The sequence below is a fragment of a genome, unplaced genomic scaffold (assembly GCF_019419815.1).
Source record: "Pyrus x bretschneideri cultivar Hongxiangsu unplaced genomic scaffold, Pyrus_bretschneideri_v1 Contig101, whole genome shotgun sequence".
In the NCBI taxonomy this organism is placed as follows: domain Eukaryota; kingdom Viridiplantae; phylum Streptophyta; class Magnoliopsida; order Rosales; family Rosaceae; genus Pyrus; species Pyrus x bretschneideri.
The window spans coordinates 817593-840634 of NW_025999393.1; the positions used below are offsets into that span (position 1 = coordinate 817593).

Sequence of the window (23042 nt, forward strand, 5' to 3'; positions counted from 1 at the left end):
CATGATCAGATTCATTAGTAACTTCATTGCCAACTCTATTATTGATAACCTTACCACTTTTAAGTGTAGTGATTGCTTTGGCTTGCTCTTGGTTCTTTTGGAGTATCACGGGTTGGCTTGGAAACTTTCCAACCTCTCTTTGGCTCAAGGCATCTGCAATCTGCCCCAATTGTGTCTCCATTTTGGTTAGAGCCGCCGAATGTTGTTGGAGAGTGTTATTGGTGGTTTGTTGGAATTGCAAGGTATTTTGGGCTAACAATTTAACCGTATCCTCAAGAGTAGGTTTTGGTTGGAAGTTTTGGAATTGATTGTTGTTCTTCCACGAAAGATTGGGATGATCTCTCCAACTTGGGTTATATGTATTGGAATACACATCATTCCTTGGCCTTTGATTGTAAGAATTCATGAGGTTCACTTGCTCTTGGACATACTCGGGGTAAGCCTCCCTAGATGGACATTGATGAGTAAGGTGGCTTGGTATGTTGCAAATGGCACACACTTCACTTGCTTTTGGCACTACGTTGAGCACGGATTCAAGCTTCTTTTCTAGGTTAGCTACCTGCACAGAAAGATCATGATTAGAGCTTGTTTCATATACTCCAACTCTCTTACCCCTTACATCTTTGTGTTGAGCATTAGATCCCAACATCTCATAAATGTTATATGACTCTTGAGCATTCTTTTTCTTCAAAGCTCCACCTGCTGCATTATCAACAGTTGATTGACATGTTTGGGTTAGTCCATCATAGAAAATTTGCATTTGTAAATGAAGAGGTAACCCATGGTGTGGACATTGCAACAAAAGGCCTTTAAAGCGCTCCCAACACTCATTGAAAGGTTCTCCATCATCTTGTTTGAAGTTGAAGATTTGTCCCCTTAATGTGGCTGTCTTTTGAGTGGAAAAGAACTTTTCCAAAAACTTCTTAGCCACGGCATCCCATGTGGTGAGTGAACCAGGTACTAGAGTCATTAACCAACCCTTGGCCCTATCTTTCAAGGTGTAAGGGAACACTCTCATCCTCAGATTTGCTTCACTTACTCCCTCTAAAGGTAACCCACTCACAACATTGTAAAATTCTTTAATATGAGCTAAAGGATCTTCATTAGGTAAGCCATAAAAAGAAGGAAACATATGGAAATGTGAAGATTTAAGATCATAGTTTCTAGCTTCTGTGGGCAGCAAGATGCATGAAGGTGAATTTGGTATGATTGGTTGAGCAAAATCCTCCAAAGCTCGAAGATCATCTTGGTTGCCCGCCATCTCTTCTTCTCTTTCCCAATTAAAGTGCTCAGATCCTTCACTTATTGGACTAGACGGTTTCCCTTCCTCTTCTTCACGGACAATGGAGGAACTTGTTGGCACAAAGCTTTCCAAAGTGTTGCCCTTTAACCGTTCAATTCTTTGGCCTAATTCAGCAAGTCTATTTGACATATACTACCTGAAACAAGATAAAACAAGTTTGAATAAAAATCAGAAATCTACTTAAAATGAAAAGAACAAGGTTTAATATCAAAACAAGCAATTATAAGGGACTGAAATCAGTCCCCGGCAACGGCGCCATTTTGATTGATATTTTCCTTCTTCATGCTAGAATATGTTTAGTATAATGGCACAAGTAAGGGTGTCGAATCCACAGGGACTAATTGGACCTATATAATCACTTGTTTTGCAAGAACTCTTTACTAGAGAAATAAAACTAATCAATGTAGGCAGATTTGTTGTTGTACCTTGAAAGCATAAGGAAATGAAGTAAACACAAAATGAATGAATCAACAGCTAATAAAATGAGATAGTACCAATGGAGATGAAGCTAGGGATTCGATTTTACCATTGCTAACCCAAGGCCATGCTTGTTGAATCAGATTATACTCATCCATCTACCTATTTCTTGAGTTTGTTTCACTTAGATATGATCAACCATATGATGTGTGGATTTGATCAAATGTCTCTAATCATGAGCCTAATTGTGATGTGCAACTTTGGTTCCTAATCAAGAATATGTAGTGCACAAGAAACTTTCACAAAACCAAAGGGAACACTCGGCAGGATGTTTGCAAAACATTCCCTTCATTCATTCACATATCCACCAAGATTATGCATGATGTGTGCTTTAATCTTGGCTAAACAACCTGTGGTTAATTCAAATGATGATCAAGCATTAAAATCAACACACTAAGTCACAATTAAATCGAAGAATGAAACAAGAAATAGATAGATTAAATGAGAATTCTAAATTAACTACATGGCAATCTTGCAAGGCTACATCGAATCCCTAGAGAGAGATTAGTTACACTTCATGTTTACAAAAGGTTTGACATAAAAATATATAACATGAGTGAACATAGGATTAAGAAGAAAGAACCCTTGAAGCAAAACTGATGTCGAAATCCCTTAAGAGTTGCCTTCGGTGTTGGTGCTCCAAGTGTGTTGTAAATGAAGGTGGAGCGGCTAAGGTTGAATGGTTTCTGCGAATGGGAGAGTGTATGGAATGGAATGAAGCCGAGAAGAGATTGTGTAGAAATGGAAGGGGATTTGCGGCAAAAGGGGATTATTGGATGTGTTTGTGGTGTCTTGTGTATGAAAATGAGATGTCATTTTTGTGTATGAATGCATGGGTTTTTATAGGGAGAATGGGAGAATAAGTGGGTGATTGTTTAAGAGTGAATGTGGTTGTTATGATTGAGAGTGCATGTGGATGAAATAATGATGGAAAAAGAGCTAGGTTGTTGGTGGAAAGGCAAGGGAAGTGCACGGCATTGAGTTGTTGTTGGTGTGTGAATGCATGTGTTGAATGATTAGAGTGCATGTGGGTGAATATGTGGCATAAATGATGAAGTAGGAAGGTGGAAATGCATGTGTTGAATTGGTGGTGCAATGATGAAAGAGTAAGTGCATGTGTGTGTGAATGGTGGTGCAATGATGAAAGAGTAAGTGCATGTGTGTGTGAATGGTGGTAGCTAGGGTGAATTATGATGAATGCATGTGGAATAAAGATGGAGAAGGTGGTGTAATGATGAAGTGGAATGGCTGAAAATGAAAGGGGGAGTGCAAGGCACGACAATGGGTGTTTCTTGATGGTTTTGGGGTTGTGATGCATGTGAATGCATGTGGCTAAGGGTTGTTGATTGGGCTAGAGGTTTTGCATGGCTCAAAGGATTGTTTGATTGGGCTAGGCCCTTTGTTTTATGTCCAAAGTGCATACAAGGCTTTCAAATTCGTCCACCACTTTGGCTCCAAGCATATGCTATCCATTCCAAGCCCAATTTTGCTCCAAAATGCTCCAAAATGCATCTTTTTGCTTCCTTAGCCATATGAACCTAAAAACACACGAAAATGGCTTAAACTACTAAAACAACTATGAATTAACAACATAGATGCACGAAAACAAGCTAAGTAAATCGCCTAAATATGCTCCTATCAGGGAACACACCGGTTGCAGTGCTTTCAAGAAGAGTCTACAAAAATGGGCATATTGCAGGAGTGCAGTTGTTAGTGCAGTGGCAAGATCAAGAAGAATTGGAGGCTACTTGGGAAGATTTCGATGAGTTCAAAACTAAATTTCCTTCATTTCCCTTCTAAAACCTTTTGGACAAGGTTCTCTAAGGGGAAGGTATTGTTATGGACCAATTCTGTGATTGCCTCAATCACAAGGGGATTTTAGTTTACGGTAATTATCTATTCTAAAGTTGGAAGGGAATTGGCACTGTTCATGGGTACAGTCAATTGTTCGCCCCTCGATTTCACGCTATTTACAACAAAACCATCAGTTGTGGGCTAGGTTGGGAAGGTAATTCTTAAAAGTTATGGGGTAATTGTGTCCGTAAGTTTGAGCCGAATTTCACTTTATTTACAAAATGACCATTACCTATTCTTTCCCTTTTTCTTTCTCCCGACTCTCTCTCGATAACCATTCATCAAATCCCCCATCCTTCCCTTTTCTCACTCTGTAAGCTCATTTCCTGCAACCCTAGCACCGTTTCTCTCTCATTTCTCTCACATTCGAGAGACTTCTCTCTCCATTTCTCTCAACCTAGCCCTAGCGCTGCTCACCCCATTCCTCTTCATCATCTCAGTTAAATCCGTCGAACAATCACCGATACACCTCCACACGAACCCATATCGAATTTTCCTCCTGCCTACGATGTGTGGGAGCGGCCTGTCTTCAAATCGTGGTGAAACAAATTTTATCGAACTCAGGTAGATTTTATAATAGTTGTATTTGAGTTTTTATTTTCGATTTTTGTTACTTTGGACCAAACCCTAACCATTCTTTGAGAGAGACGGAAAATGGACGAGAGGGTTGACGTGTTTGAGGGAGAAGATCACCGGGAATTTTGGCTCGGGGGCTGATGGGTGTGGCTGTAGGTGATGCATCCGTCAGAGGGTCGTTGGGGGAGGAGAGGAGGGGGACAGAGGGACTGACAGGTTGGAGAGAGATGGGAGCTAGGGGTTTCGACTGGGTGGGAGAGAGATTTAGGGATTTTGTTGAATTTTTTAGACTGAGTGGGAGAGATATTTAGAGATTTTTTTTCCCACTTTTTGAGAGACGGATGGACAGGGAGAGAGAGAGAGAGAAAGAGCATGCCGTGCATTTTTTGGGGTTAACAGGTTACCCCACGGGGTTGGTGAGGAGAGGATGTCTGAGGGAGGTATGGGAGAGAGTGGGTTTTCATTTTTGTCCTCTGATTCAACAGGTAAAACACTGTTCAGAAATCATTGTTTATTGTTTGGTTTCCCATTTGCTTTGTTAAAACCGTGATTGACATTTTTTTGTTTCAATAAAATTGTAATGGATGTTTATAGGCTGTTTAGTTGGGCGTTTGGAAGATTGGTATGTTTAGTGCACTGTTTCGTACACTGTTAGAGTCAGGTTTGTGTCCTTATTACTTAGGGGGTTGCACTGTGCTCATTTCTGTGTTTCTTCACGCTTAGCTGCTGTTTTCTTCTCAACAAATCGAATTGAGGTTCCTTTTCTGCTTTACATCCTTTGAATATCCCTCTGTTGCTAGATTGTTTCTCCATGCTTTGTTGCTTCTGTATTTGTGTGATAAGGAAGTTAGAAGGTTGTTTTACTTATTGTTTTGCTCCTTTGTTGATGGATTTTTTTTTTGCAATTCTTGGTTGCTTATGTATTTCTGTGATAAAGTTTTAAACTTTATTCTTGACATGTATTGACATGTTTGTAGATCAAACACAAGTCTTGACAATTGGTTGTAGGAAGCCCTCATGCTCAAGGTAAACAATTTCATTTCTCTTTTTTTTTTAATTTTTGAATTACAAGAAAAGTTTGAATTTGAGGTTCGGATTCGAAGATTACTGCTTCTTATAGTTTTAATTTTATTTTCCAGTCCAAGAAAATGTAGAATTTGGAGATTTTCTGATTTGATTGCATCCCTCTTTTTCTTCAGTTAAAACCCTAGAGACGATTGCAAGCAAGGTGGACAGTGATGTGAGCGACAAAGGTGGGTAATTTCTGCAATTCTTTTTTTTAATAAAATTAGGAATTGTTGCTACTGAACTGAGTTGTGCGGATAAAGGAGAAATGGAGAATCCGGAGTTATGCCCAAAATGGATAGCTTTGCTGACTACGGAGAAAGCTTGCTTATCTACTATCTCTCTTGAAGGTCTGAGTCTGTGTTGAAGCTTATGATTTTCTGGTCATGATACATATTTTTATGCATTATTTAGTCAGGATGTCAAGCTTTTGGCCTGTACTTTCAGAAACCACTGGTGCAGTAAAGGAAGTCGGGGGGCAACTTTAAGGAAAAATTACGAGAGCTTGGAGGTCTTGATGCTGTATTTGAGGTGACCATGGATTGCCAATCCAATATGGAGGTGTGAACCTGTATGTTTGTTTGATCTCACTGTGTGTTTCATTAAATGTTAAAAGAATACCAAGGGACCGTAATGCTTTAAATAGTTATGAAAGATATTTACTTCACTATGCTACTTCAACAATAATTTCTTGGTTCACTCTGTAAATAATAAATTTCTGTGAAAAAATAATGCATGTGATGGTAAAGAACTGATAGGAGCATATTCATGCGACTTAATTAGCTTGTTCTCGTGCATTTTTGTTGTGTTTCCTTAGTTATTTTAGTGTTTAAAGTCACTTTTGTGTATTTTCAGATTATAAGGCCAAAGTGTGCAAGAAGATGCAAATTGGAGTCTTTTGGAGCAAAAGAGGAATGAATAAGTTGAAGACTTGAAGAAACGATGAATTCCTACTCCAACGATGAATTCCTACTCAAACGAGGATTCCTACTCCAACAAGGATTCCTACTTGAAGTAGGAAAGTTAACCCTAGGTTTCCCGTTTTGGTAACCTTTCCTAATCTAAACGTCCATATTTTCTAGCCACTTTGTAGGCCTTGTATGCACTTTAGTACACAAGACAAAGGCCCTAGCCCACTTTCCAACCTATGCCGTGGCCTTTCCCCTTCTCCCCTTCCCTTGCCGTGCAAGGGGGGGCATTTTTGTCCCATTTTATGCACCTAAACCCTAACCCTTCTTCTTGGCCGCACCTTGCCCTTTTATTTCTAAACTTAAACCTATTTCTCTCCTAAACTAAACCCTAGCCGCACCTATTAATCAATTCCCTTTTAAATTTCTGATTTAATTTCCTAATTTTGGGAGCCTTTGATTTAATTTTAATAAGCTAGGGTTTTATTTTCTATAACCCTATATAAACTAAATTTCAGCCGCACCCTAGTTCCTCTCCCTTTCATTATTTGATCCCACACATCTCTGCTGCAGCCACCATTCATCATTCCACCTTCCATCCGCAACTTCCATCCAATTCCAGCCACCATCTAACCTTGCCGCAGCACCACCATCCATTCCCCACTTCATTCCATACCTCCATACACCATCCACACCCCTTGCCGCAACCCTTGACCACCCTAAACCCATCTATAACCCAGAAAATCATCCAAAAACACCCCAAACCCTCTCTGCCGCAGCAAGGAGAAGAAGAAAGAGGAGCTTAAACGCGCAGAAATTCAAGTGGATTCGTTGGGCGTTCTAGGTGTAATCAATCTTTTGTTCTTTATGTTTAATTTCAATTTTATTTCTCTTTATGTGAACATGAGAGGCTAAATCCCTAGTTAGCTAGGGGGTGATTCGAAACCATGTTTATGCTTGCAATATGAATTGATTACCTTTGGTTGGAATTTCATGAGTTGTGGATTCAATTCGTTTAACTGTTTGATTGATAACTTATTTGTGTATGTTTATTGAGAGTGCACGCTTAGTTTTCATACATGAATATGACGCTAGAATATAAGTGAGTTTCACCTAATAGTTACAAACTTATATTCACAAGTAGTGGAGGTTGCTTATAAACAATCGCGTTAAATGAATTATTGGCACTAGTTTCATGCTCATCATAGTAACGAATGCCTCGTCAACACTTATAGTTTTCATGTTGCTTAATGATCTTTGATTGTATCTTTATTGTGCTTTTCACGTAAAGGACTTTTGGAGAATGTTTTGAATTGTGTATGCGTTGTCCCATCCAATTCATTAACTTAAGGAGAACTTGAAGGTTAATTTAAGCGGACCTAATTAACCCGGGGTGTTGAGTTTCATAATTCATCGAAAGAACAACTGAAAATCATCTTGTATGCAAGTGTGACATGTGTGGAGAAGAACCTTCTAGCTAGCACTCCATCCATATTTTCATCAAATTCATCTTTACAATCTGGTTTAATTACAATTTGTGCATTTTATTTAATTTCGTCAAAAGCTAAATCCCCCTTTACTTTAGTGTCCAATTTAGTTAGAAAGTGTTTTAGTTTGTGTTTCTAAGTGTTTTGATTCAAGTTATTACCCAAATTCGTCCAAATTAGTGAAAGTGCTCAAAACTGCCCAGAAAGTGTTTTTAAGGCAGTTTTGAGTGTTTTGTTGCTGTTTTGAGTCTTTTGGTTTGTTTTAGTGTTTTAAGTGTTTAGTTTTGCATTCTTTGAGTCTAGTTTAGTGTTTTAACCTTTGTTTTACGTTTTTGAGTCAGTTTTCAAGTGGTTTAGCAATCCCTCCTAATCCCAGGTTTAGAACGATCCCTACTTATACATATACTACAATTGTCAAAAGAGGGTTTTAATTTGTGTGTTAAGTTAATTTTCACATCAAGAACCAAAATGATGGTGTGCAGCCTTAGTTGTATCTAGATTCACAAGGTTCTTCTGTTCTGTAACCTATATATTTCTTCAGTTTATGAGCAACACTGACTACACTTTGGTTGTTTTATAGTAACAAATGGGCAGTTATCTATTTGCCTTTGGATAGCGTCATCTTCCTTATTGTTTGTTGTAGTTCCTGATTTTCTTCTTAGAGTAACATGAGTGGTTTTGCATGCTAACAATATCACTTTTCAGTCATTGATTTGTTTTCTTTACTTATTATGTGCACATCATACACATTGAGTGATGATAACCAAAATTTCTTAGACATAATATAACTTTTTCATTTATATACTTAACCTTTTTCATTTGAATCCTGGGGTCCATATGGTACTCAATTGTTATTGGGGAAATTGGCTTACTAAGCACCATAAATGAATATGCAGGGTTGGCTAAAAGATAGCTCACATTCTATTTGAGAAAATGAAAACGGCATGGTGCGGAGCCTGGTTCTGCTTTTGAAATGTTTGAAGATCATGGAAAATGCCATATTCCGAAGTAAAGAGAATCAGGTATTTAAATGTGGTTTAGCCCCCCTCTCTATCGCTCCCTCCTCAGTCTGCTGGTCTGCTTTCTCTCTCCCTCTCACGCTTTTCTTCTCCTTTTTTGACTTTACAATGAAGTGATTGAGCTTAAGGACAACATCCGAGTTTTCTGCAGATGTAGACCTTTAAATCAAACTGAAATTTCAAGCGGATCTGGTTTCGTTGTTGAATTCGAATCCTCCCTAGATAACGAGCTGCAGGTCATTTGTTATGATTCCTCGAAAAAGTAGTTCAAGTTTGACCATGTCTTTAGACCTGAGGACAACGAAGGTAGTTGAGAACGCATACCGATTTTGTAATTGCACTGTCTAATACTCCACAGTTGATTTTGTTACGATGGATAACAATGCTCAGTTTTTTTGTTGTTGATATTTTCAGCCTATGGTCTGATTGACGTTGGTGTGAGTGTGCTCGATAGCAACCAATTTTGGGTGAGAACCATCAAACTCTAATCCTAATTTTTTCCTCTTGAATTTAAGAGTGAAATTGGTGCATCTTTACCCTTTATGTTGTGAACCATGCAAATTAAGTGTTTTTGGAGGTATTGTTTGTATTTTCTCGGAAGTTCAGAAAGGGTGTTCCGTCGGTCTCAATGAGTGGATTGAGGGCAGTTTGCAGAGTGACAGAGGTGGGTGTAGGGTTTCTCTCCCCTTCCTCTTCTTCTTCTCCGTCAAAACCCTAATATGCCCAATCCAATTTATCCTATTTCTCAACACACCCACCTCCCCTCTCAAGTCTCTAGCTTTAGCCGGCCCGAACCCAACCAAACTAATGCAAACCTTAAATCGGCAGCCCACCTGAACCCTTTTTTTCTTAATTCTATTTGTTGCTGCTGGTTCCGATATTTCATTGTCCTATCTGTGTATATTATCAGTATTGCCACTTTTGTTTTTCTTATCAATATTTACGTCTTCATTGTTTTTTTCAATTTGTTTCTTTTACTTAGCATGGTTTCGACTTCTTGAGATTGTGAGTTTAATTAAGATTTTATCTATGATGTCAGAGTTTAAATTTGATAGTTTTTTGAACCGCAAGTGTCATTTAATGTGAATAAATTCTGTTAACAAGGATTTTGGTCTCTAAATTTTTCGTAGTGTAATTTTTATGGTATAATTTCTGCCATTGACTTTGTTTTTGTACTTCTTCCATTTGTATGTAAATTCAGTGAATTGGTGAATTTTCGGGTCTGTGAATTCAAATGAATGGTTAAAATTTACAGTGACGGAAAAAATTTATGAGTTTTAACAAAATTTTAAATTATTCTTATACATTTTATTGAGGGATATGAGGATCTGATCGATTTCTCTCTGCAGTGGGATTGAAAATCGGGACGTTGTGGTACTCTCTCTCTCTCTCTCCCTCCCTCCCCCCCTATGTGTATGAATTAAGTTCTGCAGTGCGTGTGCAGGTGGGTGCGTTCACTAACTAAGCTTTCAAGGGGAGCCCATCAATGGTTTGCCTACTGGGGGAATACGGAGACTACCAGTGTATGATTTGGTTATCTTTTATTTTTTTATTTAAATTTATTTATATATAATGTGTGTAAATTTATACTAAACAATTGTGATAAGCCAGCATGCCATACGACTTTGAAAGCATTGATTTTTTGTTTAGTTTGGATTTTTGCATTGTGAATGTTGAATTTTGTGTTTAATTTTATTTTTGATGTTCAGCTGTGTGGCAATGGATACATTCTTCAACAGGAGCGTGTTATTCTGGTTTGGTACTTTGCTAAGGAAGCGAGTTGCTCTATGTTAAGGGAGGATGGTGAGTTGAAATTCTCGGCCATTTTTAAGGTTATCAGATGCTATTCACTGTGATTTCCAAGGTTTCCCAAAATAACAGCATTCAAAACAATGGGGTGGTGTCACATCCTGGCCCAAGGCGGACCACTTCCCGGGCCCGCTCCACCACCATAGCACAATGTTGTCCGCTTTGGGCTTACCATTCCCTCACGGTTTTGTTTTTGGGAACTCACGAGCAACTTCCCAGTGGGTCACCCATCATGGGATTGCTCTAGCCCCCTTCTCACTTAACTTCGAAGTTCCTACGGAACCCGAAGCCAGTGAGCTCCCAAAAGACCTCGTGCTAGGTAGGGATAGGAATATACATATAAGGATCACTCCCCTGGATGATGTGGGATGTCACAATCCACCCCCCTTAGGGGCCCGACGTCCTCATCGGCACACACGCAGCCAGGGATAGGTTCTGATACCAAATTGTCACATCCTGGCCCGGGGCGGACAACTTCCCGGGCCCGCTCCACCACCGTAGCACGATATTGTCCGCTTTGGGCTTACCATTCCCTCACGGTTTTGGGATATTATCCCAGTGGATCACCCATCATGGGATTGCTCTAGCCCCCTTCTCGCTTAACTTCGGAGTTCCTACGGAACCCGAAGCCAGTGAGCTCCCAAAAGGCCTCGTGCTAGGTAGGGATAGGAATATACATATAAGGATCACTCCCCTGGATAATGTGGGATGTCACAGTTGATTTCGCTTTTCACAAATTTACATTGGTTGTCATCTTTAAATGTTGTACAATGCCTGAGTTCCAGACATTATCTCTGGCATTTTAGTGCGTTTTAGATAGGATGCAGTTATGGCTGAATAGCTATGTATTTTTTTGTCTTTCCTTTCTCTATTATTAGGTGCACAGTACAGGGTAGACAAGCTTAGTGGTTTTCCTAAATGACGAGAAATTTTGGAATTGAAAACATGATGGGATTTTAGGAACTACCCGTGGGCTGTAGTTTTCCCCATATGTAATTAGCAATTTCTTTGATCATGTTAGTTTGATAGTGTTTCGGTGCTCAAAAAATTTAAGGATTTAAAATATCATGGGTTAGGGGTTTTAAGAAATACCCAAGTTCTATAGTTTAGCGCCTTTGTTCTTATTAGGATTCTTCAACTTTGATTTGGATCAATTTTGTTGTAGATAAGGTTAGAATTCAAAAGGTTTATAAATCTTTGATTAATTGATCAAGTTTACGGTATAGATTATGTAAGAATTTGTCGCCAAGGGTTGAGAGAAGGGTGGTTTCACAGGAATTGAAGCTCTGGCTCTCGGTTGTGAGTTCCATAAATATTTGATTGTGCAAATATACAATGATTTGTATTGTATGTCGATGATCAAAATGCGATCATAATCAATATTTATATATAAATAAAAAACTGAAAGTTTTAGTTCCAGAGATGGAATAGGTATGAGTGGTAATTGAAATCTCTTCTGTTGTGTTTTTTCTGCAGGAGAAGCAAGAAACTACAATTGAAAAAGCCATGCGTAATAAGCGGAAATGTATCACCACTGTGAAAGGGCTGCACCTTTTTGGTGAGCTATCTGTTGTATTATATCCGTTGTCTTTCTATTTGGAGATTCTTATTTTAATCCTACCATAATAGGTAACTGCAATTTACTTTTGGATTTGATTCTTCACTGATGGGATGTTGTGGGGGCGTGTTTTGGGGAGATAGGGGAGGGGGTTGGTTGCAGAGAGAGGGTGAGGGCGGGTGCATGATTAGGGGGACAGAAAGAGAGTTGATTGGGTGCACGGTTTGAGGATGGGGTTGAGGGAACGAGTGTGTTGGCGGCAGAGAAAGGGTGGGGTTGAGGGATTGTATCTCTCCCTCTCTGTCACATATCTTCTTCTTGCATCTACCCTTTCCTTCCATTTGGGATTCTGTTGGGGGTTTTGTTTGTAGCCTGTGATTCTATGTGTGTTTGTTTAATGGGTTTTTTGTTTAAATTTTTTGGTTGTGATTTTGGGGATTTTTGTTTGTGGGTTCAGATTCAGCTTTAGGAGGTCGTGGTTTTTCAGATTTGGGACTTTTCTTTGCATTCTACGAAGCCCTCTGTATTTAAGGTGTGCAGTTTCAAAATTCCGGAGTTTTGATATAGAGTTTTGTTTGGTTTTTTTATTATATTCGACTTGAATTTGGTTTTTTGTTGTTTGATTTTATTGAAATCACAGTTCGGGTTTAGACTTTTGTTTGGGTTTGATTATAATTTTCTGTGCTGATTAAATTTGATAACTCCAAAATTGATTATTGGTTTGGTTTGATAGGTGAGGCAGATAGGAGAGAGGGAAATTGTGGTTTCAACACTCTCACTTCTGTTCTTGGAAGGTACTTCTTTATATAAGTTTCTATGTTAAATTCACTTTATTTCACTTTGAATCGTTCTCAAGGGACTGGTTTTGGGAACTTTGTGGTGCACGAGGAAGTTCTTCGGGTTATTCAAACGTTTGGTGGTTAACTTTCCTTTTGGAGATTCTAGAAAATAAGTTGTAGCCATGAATTTTCAGTTTCATTTAAAATGGTGTACGACATCCATAATTCTGTGTTAACTTTTTTGTTTATGGCTTGTAGGACGATATGATACAACACGACACGGCGATACAGAAAATCTGTAAAAATTAAGATACGAGATGTTACGGATACGGCAAATAAAATGTATATAGCAACAAAAATATACATTTTAAAACAAAATTCATCATTCAAATTCAAGTACATTTGAGTTGTTAGACAAGAAAAGTTCGAAATCTAATCCTCTTTATATAGTAGAAGTGTGAGAATTGTATTCATGGTTTTAATTAGAGGGAAGCTCTTTGTATTCAACAATCTTCAATTATAGATGTATCCTATTAATTTTCTCCTGCTCATTACCATTTTTGAAAGTGTAGATGTATCCTAAAATCCGGATACGTGTATCCTAAATGTAGGATACGCGTATTCATCATGTCAAATTCGTGTCCGTCAACCAGGATACGTGTCGGACGAGTATCCGAGAGTATCGGACAAGTATTGTATCCGATCAAGTATCATATACGCGATACAGGACCAAACAGAAGTATCCGTGCATCATAGGTTTATGGGTTAGGCACTTGTATGGTAATGCCTCTGTTCTATACCTCCTCCTCTTGACTTTTTTTTCTTTTTCTTCTTCTCTTTGTGCAACTTCCAAATATGGTGGAATCGGTGGAGCTTCCCACTCGCCTAGACATCTTTCCTTTCTGAAACAAGGCCCTTCTACCCTGCGCCATCTTCAAATTCACTGCACTTCACCCGATAGGTACCTTTGAGCCTTAAAATTTGTCTTTTGATTAATTGTTTTTTCTGTTTGAATCCCGAGAAAACTTTGTATGTACTTAGCTGTTTTAGCTCAGCACTAACTTTATAGCTCTGCAATTACTCTGCTTGCTCGGAAATTATGTTCCTTTTTATGCTCTTTGTTGCCCAAACTGTGTCGTTTATTTTTTGCTGCAAAAATTTTGCATATTTTGTTCTTCAATTTTGCCAGAGTTAATTTCAAATGCCAACCTTCCTTTTTCCTTTTCCTAGGTAATTGATCGTTATGTGGTTTGTAAGTTGGATTTTTCTAACTGGTGGATTATTGAATTGATAAAATTGGGGAATTTGATTAAGGTAGTGTCAAGTTGGTGGCGCATGAGTTATGGCAGCGGGAAGAGAAGGGGTTAATTGGTATTCTTCCCGTTCAAGATGCTGCCGAGTCAGCAACAGTGGGCTCTGTTGTCTCAAGGTGAGATGCCTATGATTAAGTGAAAGTGAATACTAACAGGTTTTTTGTTATTGTTGGGAATTTGCCTAATTTTAGGAATGGGAAGTGATTCTGGTGAACGAAGCTCTAGATTTCAAGTTTTTACTCATCTCTCATTTTTTTTAATTTTTTTATAGTTAGGTTGAAAATCATATCGATAGATTCTATATTTAGTTGGTCCAATCTGTAACAGATGAGATTGTTTTGTTTGATGTTTCAATCAAAATTTGATCTTTTTTTGTGTGTGCAATTATAATGGAATTGCAAGTCAAGTATATCTTACATTCTTGATTGCATACTCATCTTCCCACAATTATTATAGTGTCTCTTGACTGGATTATTTTTTATAATTTCCTAGATATATGGTTACAATGCTTTTTATAATTTCCTAGATCTATCATTTTTGTTCGTTCATGATTATGTTGAATGTTTTTCAGGTTAAATGTGTCTTATTCATGTAGTTAAGGCTGTTGCATTTAAGTCCCGTAGTATTGCGCGGGCATATTACTAGTAAGGACTAAAATGTAAGGCAGTTAAGGGTTAAGTTGTAAGGGGTTAAAAGTATTGGGTTCAATTGTAATGGGCCAATGGTAAATTAAAGGTCTCAGTAATTGTTAATAGATGTCCAGGTGGCACTCTTTTATTGGGGGAATGCAAGCATGTGGGTTATACATGTTCCTGAAATTGGTTGTAAACGAGACTTTTGAAAATTAATAGAATATTCTCTTGAACTCTCTCTCTGTCCTCTCGCCCATTCCTTGCCGCCATAGCTACCGGTTCTGGTTGATTCTCAAGTGTTGGTTGTGTGGTTATAATAAATTAGCCCCAGCAGCCAGTGCTGGCATGGCTGCATGGGTTCAAAAATTGTAGAAGTACAAACAGATAAAGATTAATTAACTAGTTAGGCAAACATACGTAAATATAACAGATTTTGGAGTATAACAGTTACATAACCGTGGCATAATTAAAATACTCAGACATTCATGTTATAGCAATATCTATTTAGTATAGGGCGTTTCGATCGAGATAATTATTTTATAGGAGTACCATTTATGATGTTCGGGTTATTCTACAAAGTTAATTATCCAGGCAATAGTCTTTTCCACACACAAGTCGTGAGGCAAATGGTGTGGCGGTACATATGGTAGCTTGTTTAATTTTGTATTACCTTGTGCGGGTTTATTGAATTGATTTGAGGTCAATGTTGTCTTATATTATTCAGGATTCTATTATAATTGATAATTGTAGTCGGAATCAGGCTTTATGTCCACACAATTGATTTTTTTTTTTTTTTTTAAATCATGAATAAATCCCTCTTATAACGTCGAGTTTCCTAAAAGGAGAACCTTAGGTCTATCAATTTTATCATATGTGCATACTATAATACGTCATATATTATATAAATCTCAACAAGTTGATAATCATTCTCCCGGGTGTTATGTTCACCCTAATAGTACAGCATTAACCAGAAATCTCCCATAATCTGTTGTGTTAATGATACAAAGCACAAAAAAAGTTGAAAGTTTGGACTGAAACGCACACTTTAAAGTGTAAACATAGGAGAACAAAAAAAGATGGATATATAATGAGCAGAGAGTATCCGGAAGAGAGAGATTCTTGTATAAAGACAGAGTGTCTTCCTATACTGATCATTATGTTATATTTCCCTTTTCCCTTTTCCCCTTTACACCAGAAGAATTCATGAGTGGAATGAGAGCCATAACATTAACATTCTGGTGTGATTGGTGAAAAGCTTAACCCTAATATAGAGAGAAAGGGAGGGAGAGAGGGAGGGAGAGAGAGAGAGAGAGAGAGAGAACATAGTTGGTAAGCAATCGGTGTTTGTATAAGCTCTGCCGACAAGAATTTCTGTCCCTCCCACTAACTGAACAATTAGAGAGGAGGCCCAAGGTGGTAATATATATGATAATACCATAATTCAGTCCACCTTTTTTTTTATTTCTACTCACTTCACTCAACCAAAAGTGAACCCCACTTGATTTGAATACTTGATTCACTGTGAGGTGGATCTGTGGGTAGATGATTTTAGAGAGAGAGAGAGAGAGAGAGAGAGAGAAGAGAAGAATTAAAAGGAGTTCAAATTTCAAACTGCTTTGGGGTTTTGAAATCATTTCAATTTATGTCTTCTATCCATTTGACCATATGATCCTCTATTAACTTGTTAATGTGGCATATGTAGGGCACATTTTCAGGATTCTAAGAAACCACACTTACACCATTACCACTGGCGGATTTAAAATTCTAACTTCTAAGGTTCCAATGTAAAATTCAAGTTTTTTTTAGATGAAAACAACACATACAACGCCCAACATCTTTTTAATCTTTTTAATGAGGCATTTTGTCAAACACTTTGGATGTCATTCATTGTCTGTCAAGCAAGGATGAGCGCCTACCAAATGTTGTCAAGAGGGCATGTTGAGTTCTTTCAAGTGTCCTTGTAGAGTTTTGTCGATAACCCATGCCTAGTGATGTCGATGCATTATGCCAAGTACTGGAAGAAATGCCCAACAGTCATTTTATCAAACACTAGGTGGGGACAAAAATGTTTCATACCATATATTCAAAGGATCCATGGAGGATCTTCATCAACATTTTTTCTGGCTTCCGGTGGGTCTCGACCACCTTGGTCCCTTTATGGATTTTCCCTTGACCATTGGCACCAAACTGTGATTAGTAATCCATGATGACAAGTTTTGGTTCATGTGGTGCAAGTGTGGCTTTCATACCAACTCATGAATAGATTCTACGTATGTCATTAACTTGGGAATTCTTTTGCTACTCATCTAATAGTAATAAATACGATGGTGAGCATTACTATCACACGAGGATGGTGAGCAAAAATGCACCACCATTAAATTAATAATAACCAAATAGTCATACATCCAGAAGGCATAAAATCAAAGGATGCCGATAAATACACCAATTTCCATGACCACTACATGTTAAAAATATAACTTTCAACTCAAAGAGTACCTTAAACAAGGACCACAAAAATGTGCCAAACTTGGTTAACTGGTTGTGGCATCATTCTCAGGCATCTTCTGTGCTGCTTCATGCCGACAGTCTTCTTTTACACTTGGCTTCTTTTTCAACACCTTTCCTTACAATCATGGGCAGCATCCACCCAATAACTACTCTGCAAGAACAACTTTCATTCATCAAGTTTTACAATGTTTAAAAGATAAGTTACCCTTAAAAAAACACATAGCTCTCTCTCTCTCTCTCTCTCTCTCTCTCATTTGATTCTTTTTCTTTTACAAAAAAAAAAAAGGACAACTAGTGGTAAGCCACAGTTATCCAACCCTTCTGGTTCCGGAGCGGGTATGGGGAATTTCACCATGTCCATAGCCACAGTCAAGTAGACTCTCCAACTCAGAGTATCAAACCCAGGACCTCCCACATTTTTTTGTTTATTGGGGAGCTGCAGTCCGCACCCAAATCATGGAAAACGAAAGCTCCCTGATCCAATCTCCATGGCCAAAGCCAAAGCTCGGAAAACGTCTTCCACTTCTCACTTCTCAGTTTTCTCATTTGTGATGTGGGAACTCCACTTTTTCAAACACAAAAACCAGAACCAAAAGGAAAGGGATTGTCCATACGGTATGTGCTTCTCCAGCTCTAAAGCTTTTCATGCTTCAGGTTTTTCCTTTTTACAAGGCTCTCCATCTGTTGAGTGTTGACCCCCACTCCACACATTGTGAAACTCTGGCTTGCCATTTACAAAAAACCCATCACTGCAATTTTGCAAAAGCTCCCTCGGCTTCCCCCTCTCTGCGAACAACACATCATTGCCGAAAATATCAGGTCAAAAATCCTTTCTTGGATCCTTTTTTGGAAAACTCTTCTTTTGTCATAGTCCAAATGGTTATGCTAACCACCAACCATTTTAGGGTGCCCTCTCCAGTCCAACGATATCTTTGTCAAATGCTTCTGCAGGGAGAGAGAGAGAGAGAGAGAGAGAGAGAGCATAAAATTATGTACAGCTGATTAGATAATTCCAAACACACAACTCCCCAGTGAATAAAGCTCAAGCAACAATAAAATTCAAGTCCTTGAGGAAACTAACAAAAAACAGTAAAATTCAACAGTAGAAATTGGACTGCAGTTTGTAACTTCTGGTGTAGGGATTTCTGGTAAATAGAGATATTCATAAGAAACAAGATCAATTACTCATTTTGTCGTCTTGGTATGAGGATGTCGAATGAGAACTGCACATAGGCAAATAAGGACTGCCCTCCACCTAGGCAAATAAGGACCGCAAGAGCTAGACTGTCAAGGAAAAAGATAAATTCTAAGCTTTCGGGTGAAACCCTTCTCAAGCTCTCTGATTACAGATCAAAGAAAAAGGGCTGAACATTTAAATCTAAAATTTCAATTGGACTCTGAGATGAACTTTTTCAGACAGAAAGTTGATTCTCTTTGAGTTTATATATCTTCATCAATAATGGCAACATGTAGAAGCTATTATAGCAATTGAATTATACCGTATTCAGAAAGAAGAGAAATCACAGAATTGCTTCCATCATTTTTTTTATTTTTATTTTTTTGTTTTGTTTCGTTTAAAGTTCTAACTCTAATTTAAAAGAAAAAATTGAGCGGAGATTTAATATTAAAACAAGGGAGAAATAATAAAACCTTCCCCGTTATAAACATATTATATATCTCAAAGTACTTGAGGTGCAAAATTTTACAACATTCTTCCTGTTCTTTTGGTGCAGCATCCTCTATCTTCACAAACAAGAAGAGTTTCTTTTGAGCAAGCCCAAAACTTCGAAATTATACTGGGGTAAAATTGGACACTGGCTCAAATCATGAGGCTGTGCAGTCCTAGAAATACAGATTCAATCCCTACAGTATCCCTATTTCCCTGACCTTGCATCCCTAAAATCTTTCTAGAGAGTAAGTAAACAGGTACAACATGAAACAAAAAAAAAAAAAAAAAAAGTGGAAAGAATTCAATATATCCTACAAATTTCAATTTCTACTTGAGGAAAAAATAATGTTACCCTGAGGATGCACCAACAAGAACTTCATTCAACACATCATCCTCACCTTTTGCTAAGGCAAGTAGCTCCGCATCCTTGTCTTCATCGCAGGAAAAATCCCGCCTTTCGAGCTTGGAATGAGCTGCAATGAATATCAATTTCTGTGCCTTGTCCATTCCCACCCTTGAGTGGCCATGGGCAGACACCCATCTCAATAGAGACCAATTGCATTTGAACCCACACGACGTTGCATGAAGGAAGATGAGCCTAACTGCAACTTTCCCTAGTGACTTAAACTCGGTGAGGTGTGTTTCCCACACAAGCCTACTGCTCTGTGGGTTGGCAATTCTCATCTGCCCTGTAATGGGGTCCCTCTCCTTCATCTGTACAGCACGCGCATATGCCGGATCAAGCCCTTCTGTTCTCCATTTCATGAGTTCCATTAGTGCTATATGGGCCTCCTCCCTCGACACAAGCCGGGTTATAAGCTTGTCCACATCCTTCTCCTGCTCTGGCGTCAACAACTTGAATGGTGGAAGATACTTCCCACTAGTGTCCCTAATCAAATAGAGCGGATCAAGTATAAACGCAGCCGCCCAAGCGGGATGATAATTCTTCCTGAACCGCCCTTCAATCACCTTCTCCACCGGTTCTTCTGGAATGTGGAAACTGGCACACCAATCCTTCACTTTTGTTCTTAGTTCATCCCAAAGTGGGAGGCATTTACCAACCAGCGGCCTCTCCGTCTCAATCTCTTGAGCCATGTCCTTGATCAACTTAACCAACGAATGCAGCGCCTCCAATTCATTCCAAAACCCCACATCCCCAATCATCTTGGCGACTTCTCTAGCCATTGGATCCTCCATGGATGCAACTTTATAAGACTCATCTAGCGGGACCAACTTAAGTGCTCTGGCTGAGCTCAGAATATCCTCAAGCAATAAATGCACTACTCCACAGTTCAGCATTTCGGACTCACGCAACGGCACTCTTAACAGCCCAGCATGACCATACTCCTGGGACTGATACTTATGAAAGCTACTCCTAACCTGAGACTTGTTATTCACGAAGTTCGCAATCTTAAAACAATTATCGGTGACATCCTTAAACAACGGAAGTTCCTTACTGAAATCCTTAATCAAACTATTAACCCCTTGAAACTGACAAGAAAGATTAACCATCCAGTGATTCTGATTCTCTAAGTTCCTCAGTGCCTTGGATTTAAACTTGTCTGCTACTATTCCTACACACTGCTGCACAACATTCCCACAAATGCTTGTCACTGTCTCCCACAAAACGTCCTCGGCGTACTTCGAAGGCACAGAGCCGCCAACAAACACCGCCTTCCTGTACAAACTAGTCCCATTGGGAAGATTCAGAGTCAAATTTACCAGACCATCTTCCCCAAACGTACCAAAGCTCTTGTTCTTCCACCCATCAGAAGCAATCTGAAAGAACATGGCGTCACGAATTCGAGCCTCGGACTCAGCCTTTGCTTCCTCAAACTTGGCATCGAGTCTCGACCCGGTGAACTCCCGCCGGGAAAACGCCGGCAGACCCACGTGGTTGAGAAAAGCTCTGAACTTTGGGTGCTCGAGGCTCGAAAACGACACCGACCCACAAGACTCAAACACCCAATTGGCCAGAAAATCAAGCGCAAAGTCCACCTGAGTCTTACTCAGCGTTGGCCCAGGCGAAGTTTTGGGGCTCTTGAGCTTCTTAACGCTGTCCTCCAGCATCGCCAGAGCTCCCAAGTCCTCTTTCCCACCCGACAACACCAAATGCGGCTGGTGGGTCACCGCCGTATGCGCCGTCACGGTCACCGGAGAGTAAGTGAGCTCGCCGCAGAACCGGGTCGGGTCCACTATCGCGAGCGGCGGAACATGGTAGGACGACGTCGAAGCCGAAACGGAAACGGTAGACGAGCTCCGCTTGCGGCTGTTATGGTGGACAGGTGCGGGCGACGGAGGCAAGTTGATGGTGGAGGACGGCGAGAGGGACGAAAAGGGTTTGGCGACGGAGTTGAAATTGGGGCAAGTCCCGCGCTTTAAATGCTCGGAGGCGGTGCGGGACGGGTTCGAGGCGGAGAAAACGGCGTCGCACAAGGTGCACCGGAGCTTCACCGCCTTGGGCAGCCCAGTGTCAGTGTTGTGGACCAACTTAGGCTCCAAGTGAGCCCAGTACCAAGCCCCTTTCCCCTTTATGGCCTTCGTCCGTACCATCACAAGCCCTTCGTACCTCTTGTGCACGGCTTTCGCCGCCGCCTCGTCCGCCGATGCTGACGTGTCCACCCCCAGAACCCCCACTTCCTGCGTGGTGGTGTTGATGGTCGCCATTACCGAGGACCCGAGTGAGAAAAAAGCAGGACAGAGTTGGTGGCGCGTTCGCGAAAGTTCCACACTTTGAGAGGTCGAATTTCAAAATTATGCTATTGGGTAGTCTCATCTGACCGTCGCTGAAACGAAAACGGTGGCGTTTCGTTGGTGGTGACATTTGGCCTGAGAAGGTGAAGGCCGCCGCTGGCTTCGGCGGGTCTCCATTACCCGACGCGGCGTCTGGGTAGACTGATGTGTTTCACTTCACTTGAGTTTTTTTTTTTGGGTACTTTGAGAGGTTCAGTCTCTGAGGGCAAACGAGAAATAGGGACAAAACCCAAGTTTATGTAGGTTCTTAGTGGTGTGCACGCGCCGCCGTGGTGAGCGTGGTGGAACACGGTTGTGATTTGTTGATGGAAATGAAAGCTACAACCGTGAGGTTGGAGAAATTTTTTATTGTGACGGAAACATGGTGATATATTATTTATTTTTATAAAAGTGATAGAAAATTTTAGTTTTTGAGTTATTAATTTTTTAACACACATATTGCATCATTTATATAATAGTAGATAGTACACAATTTTCTGTATCAATCATAGTGACAAATCTTCCCTATACTAATAATACCACACTCGGTATCACACGAGGAGAAACAGTTGCTGACATCGGTCATCACCCACTCCTAATTGGAGCGTGACCCGCACGTGCCGTGGAGGGTGTTGAAGTGGTTTTTGCTTTTTTATATAAAAAACAATAATAATAAATAAAATTTCTATTCTTTCACCTTGTCTTTTTTTTTTTTTTTTTTTTTGTGTTGTGGTCTGGTTGTGTGTCTTTAGTGGGGCAGGGCTTTCTTTGTCTGTTTCGTTTTTTCTTTTTCTCTTCTTTCCCCAGATCATGCAACATTTTTTTTTTTATTATTTTGTTTTAATTTGAGTTTTTACTCCACCACTTAATGAAAATTTGTGAATAACAAGTTTGATACTAAATGAACTATGAATTCGATACTAAATTGTTATAGCTAATCAATTTGTGACTAGTTCAAATCTCCGACCCTTTAATGTAAATATTATTGTGGTATAGTACTTACAATTTAGTGTTGTGGTATATGAAGGAAAATTTGTGAAAAACAAGTTCATTTGAGCAACATCAACAACATGCAATTAACAATTAAAAGGCAGAATCATGTTTATATGCACTCAAAAACAAAACTTAACCCATGAACTTCAAAGCCTAGTAAATAGGTGAACCAAGACTCAACTCAAAACAAAGTGAGTTGAGAAATCAATACCTTTGTAGATTCCTCTTTGCATAAGCAAAGGCTAATCACCCAAAGAGAGGGCCTTCATTCCTTGCATCTTAGATCCATGGATTTGGATGGATGAAAAGGTTTCTCCAAGTTCCCAAAATTGAAAACCTCTAAGTCTCCACACCAAGGC

At 39.4% G+C, this 23042-nt stretch overlaps 2 protein-coding genes and 1 pseudogene across 11 annotated transcripts; 2 read left to right on the forward strand and 1 right to left on the reverse strand.

Moving 5' to 3' along the window:
• The first annotated feature begins 776 nt into the window (after positions 1-776).
• On the forward strand, positions 777-887 carry LOC125470675 (annotated as a pseudogene).
• A 7917-nt stretch (positions 888-8804) lies between these two features.
• On the forward strand, positions 8805-14591 carry LOC103939550. Of its 8 annotated transcripts, XR_007252945.1 has the most exons (6): positions 8818-8995; positions 9104-9156; positions 10134-10492; positions 11975-12056; positions 13563-13796; positions 14150-14591. XR_007252945.1 is itself a non-coding variant. In XM_048569959.1 (3 exons), exons 1-3 carry the CDS (start codon positions 10360-10362, stop codon positions 12585-12587), a joined length of 303 nt encoding a protein of 100 aa, XP_048425916.1. In that variant the 5' UTR covers positions 10243-10359; the 3' UTR covers positions 12588-12783. The 8 variants fall into 8 exon arrangements, 1 of the variants encoding a protein (XP_048425916.1); XR_007252947.1 differs by lacking the exons at positions 13563-13796; positions 14150-14591 and adding an exon at positions 12514-12783 and having other exon boundaries at positions 8805-8995; XR_007252946.1 differs by lacking the exons at positions 8818-8995; positions 9104-9156; positions 10134-10492 and adding an exon at positions 11529-11797.
• Positions 14592-17114: 2523 nt separating this feature from the next.
• Positions 17115-21924, reverse strand: LOC103938653. Of its 3 annotated transcripts, XM_048569972.1 has the most exons (3): positions 19310-21924; positions 18474-18572; positions 17115-18233 (listed from the first exon to the last, which is right to left on the reverse strand). In XM_048569972.1, exons 1-3 carry the CDS (start codon positions 21622-21624, stop codon positions 18224-18226), a joined length of 2424 nt encoding a protein of 807 aa, XP_048425929.1. In that variant the 5' UTR covers positions 21625-21924; the 3' UTR covers positions 17115-18223. The 3 variants fall into 3 exon arrangements, with proteins under 3 accessions (XP_048425929.1, XP_048425934.1, XP_048425941.1); XM_048569977.1 differs by lacking the exon at positions 18474-18572 and having other exon boundaries at positions 19356-21923; XM_048569984.1 differs by lacking the exon at positions 17115-18233 and having other exon boundaries at positions 19356-21923.
• Positions 21925-23042: the final 1118 nt, after the last annotated feature.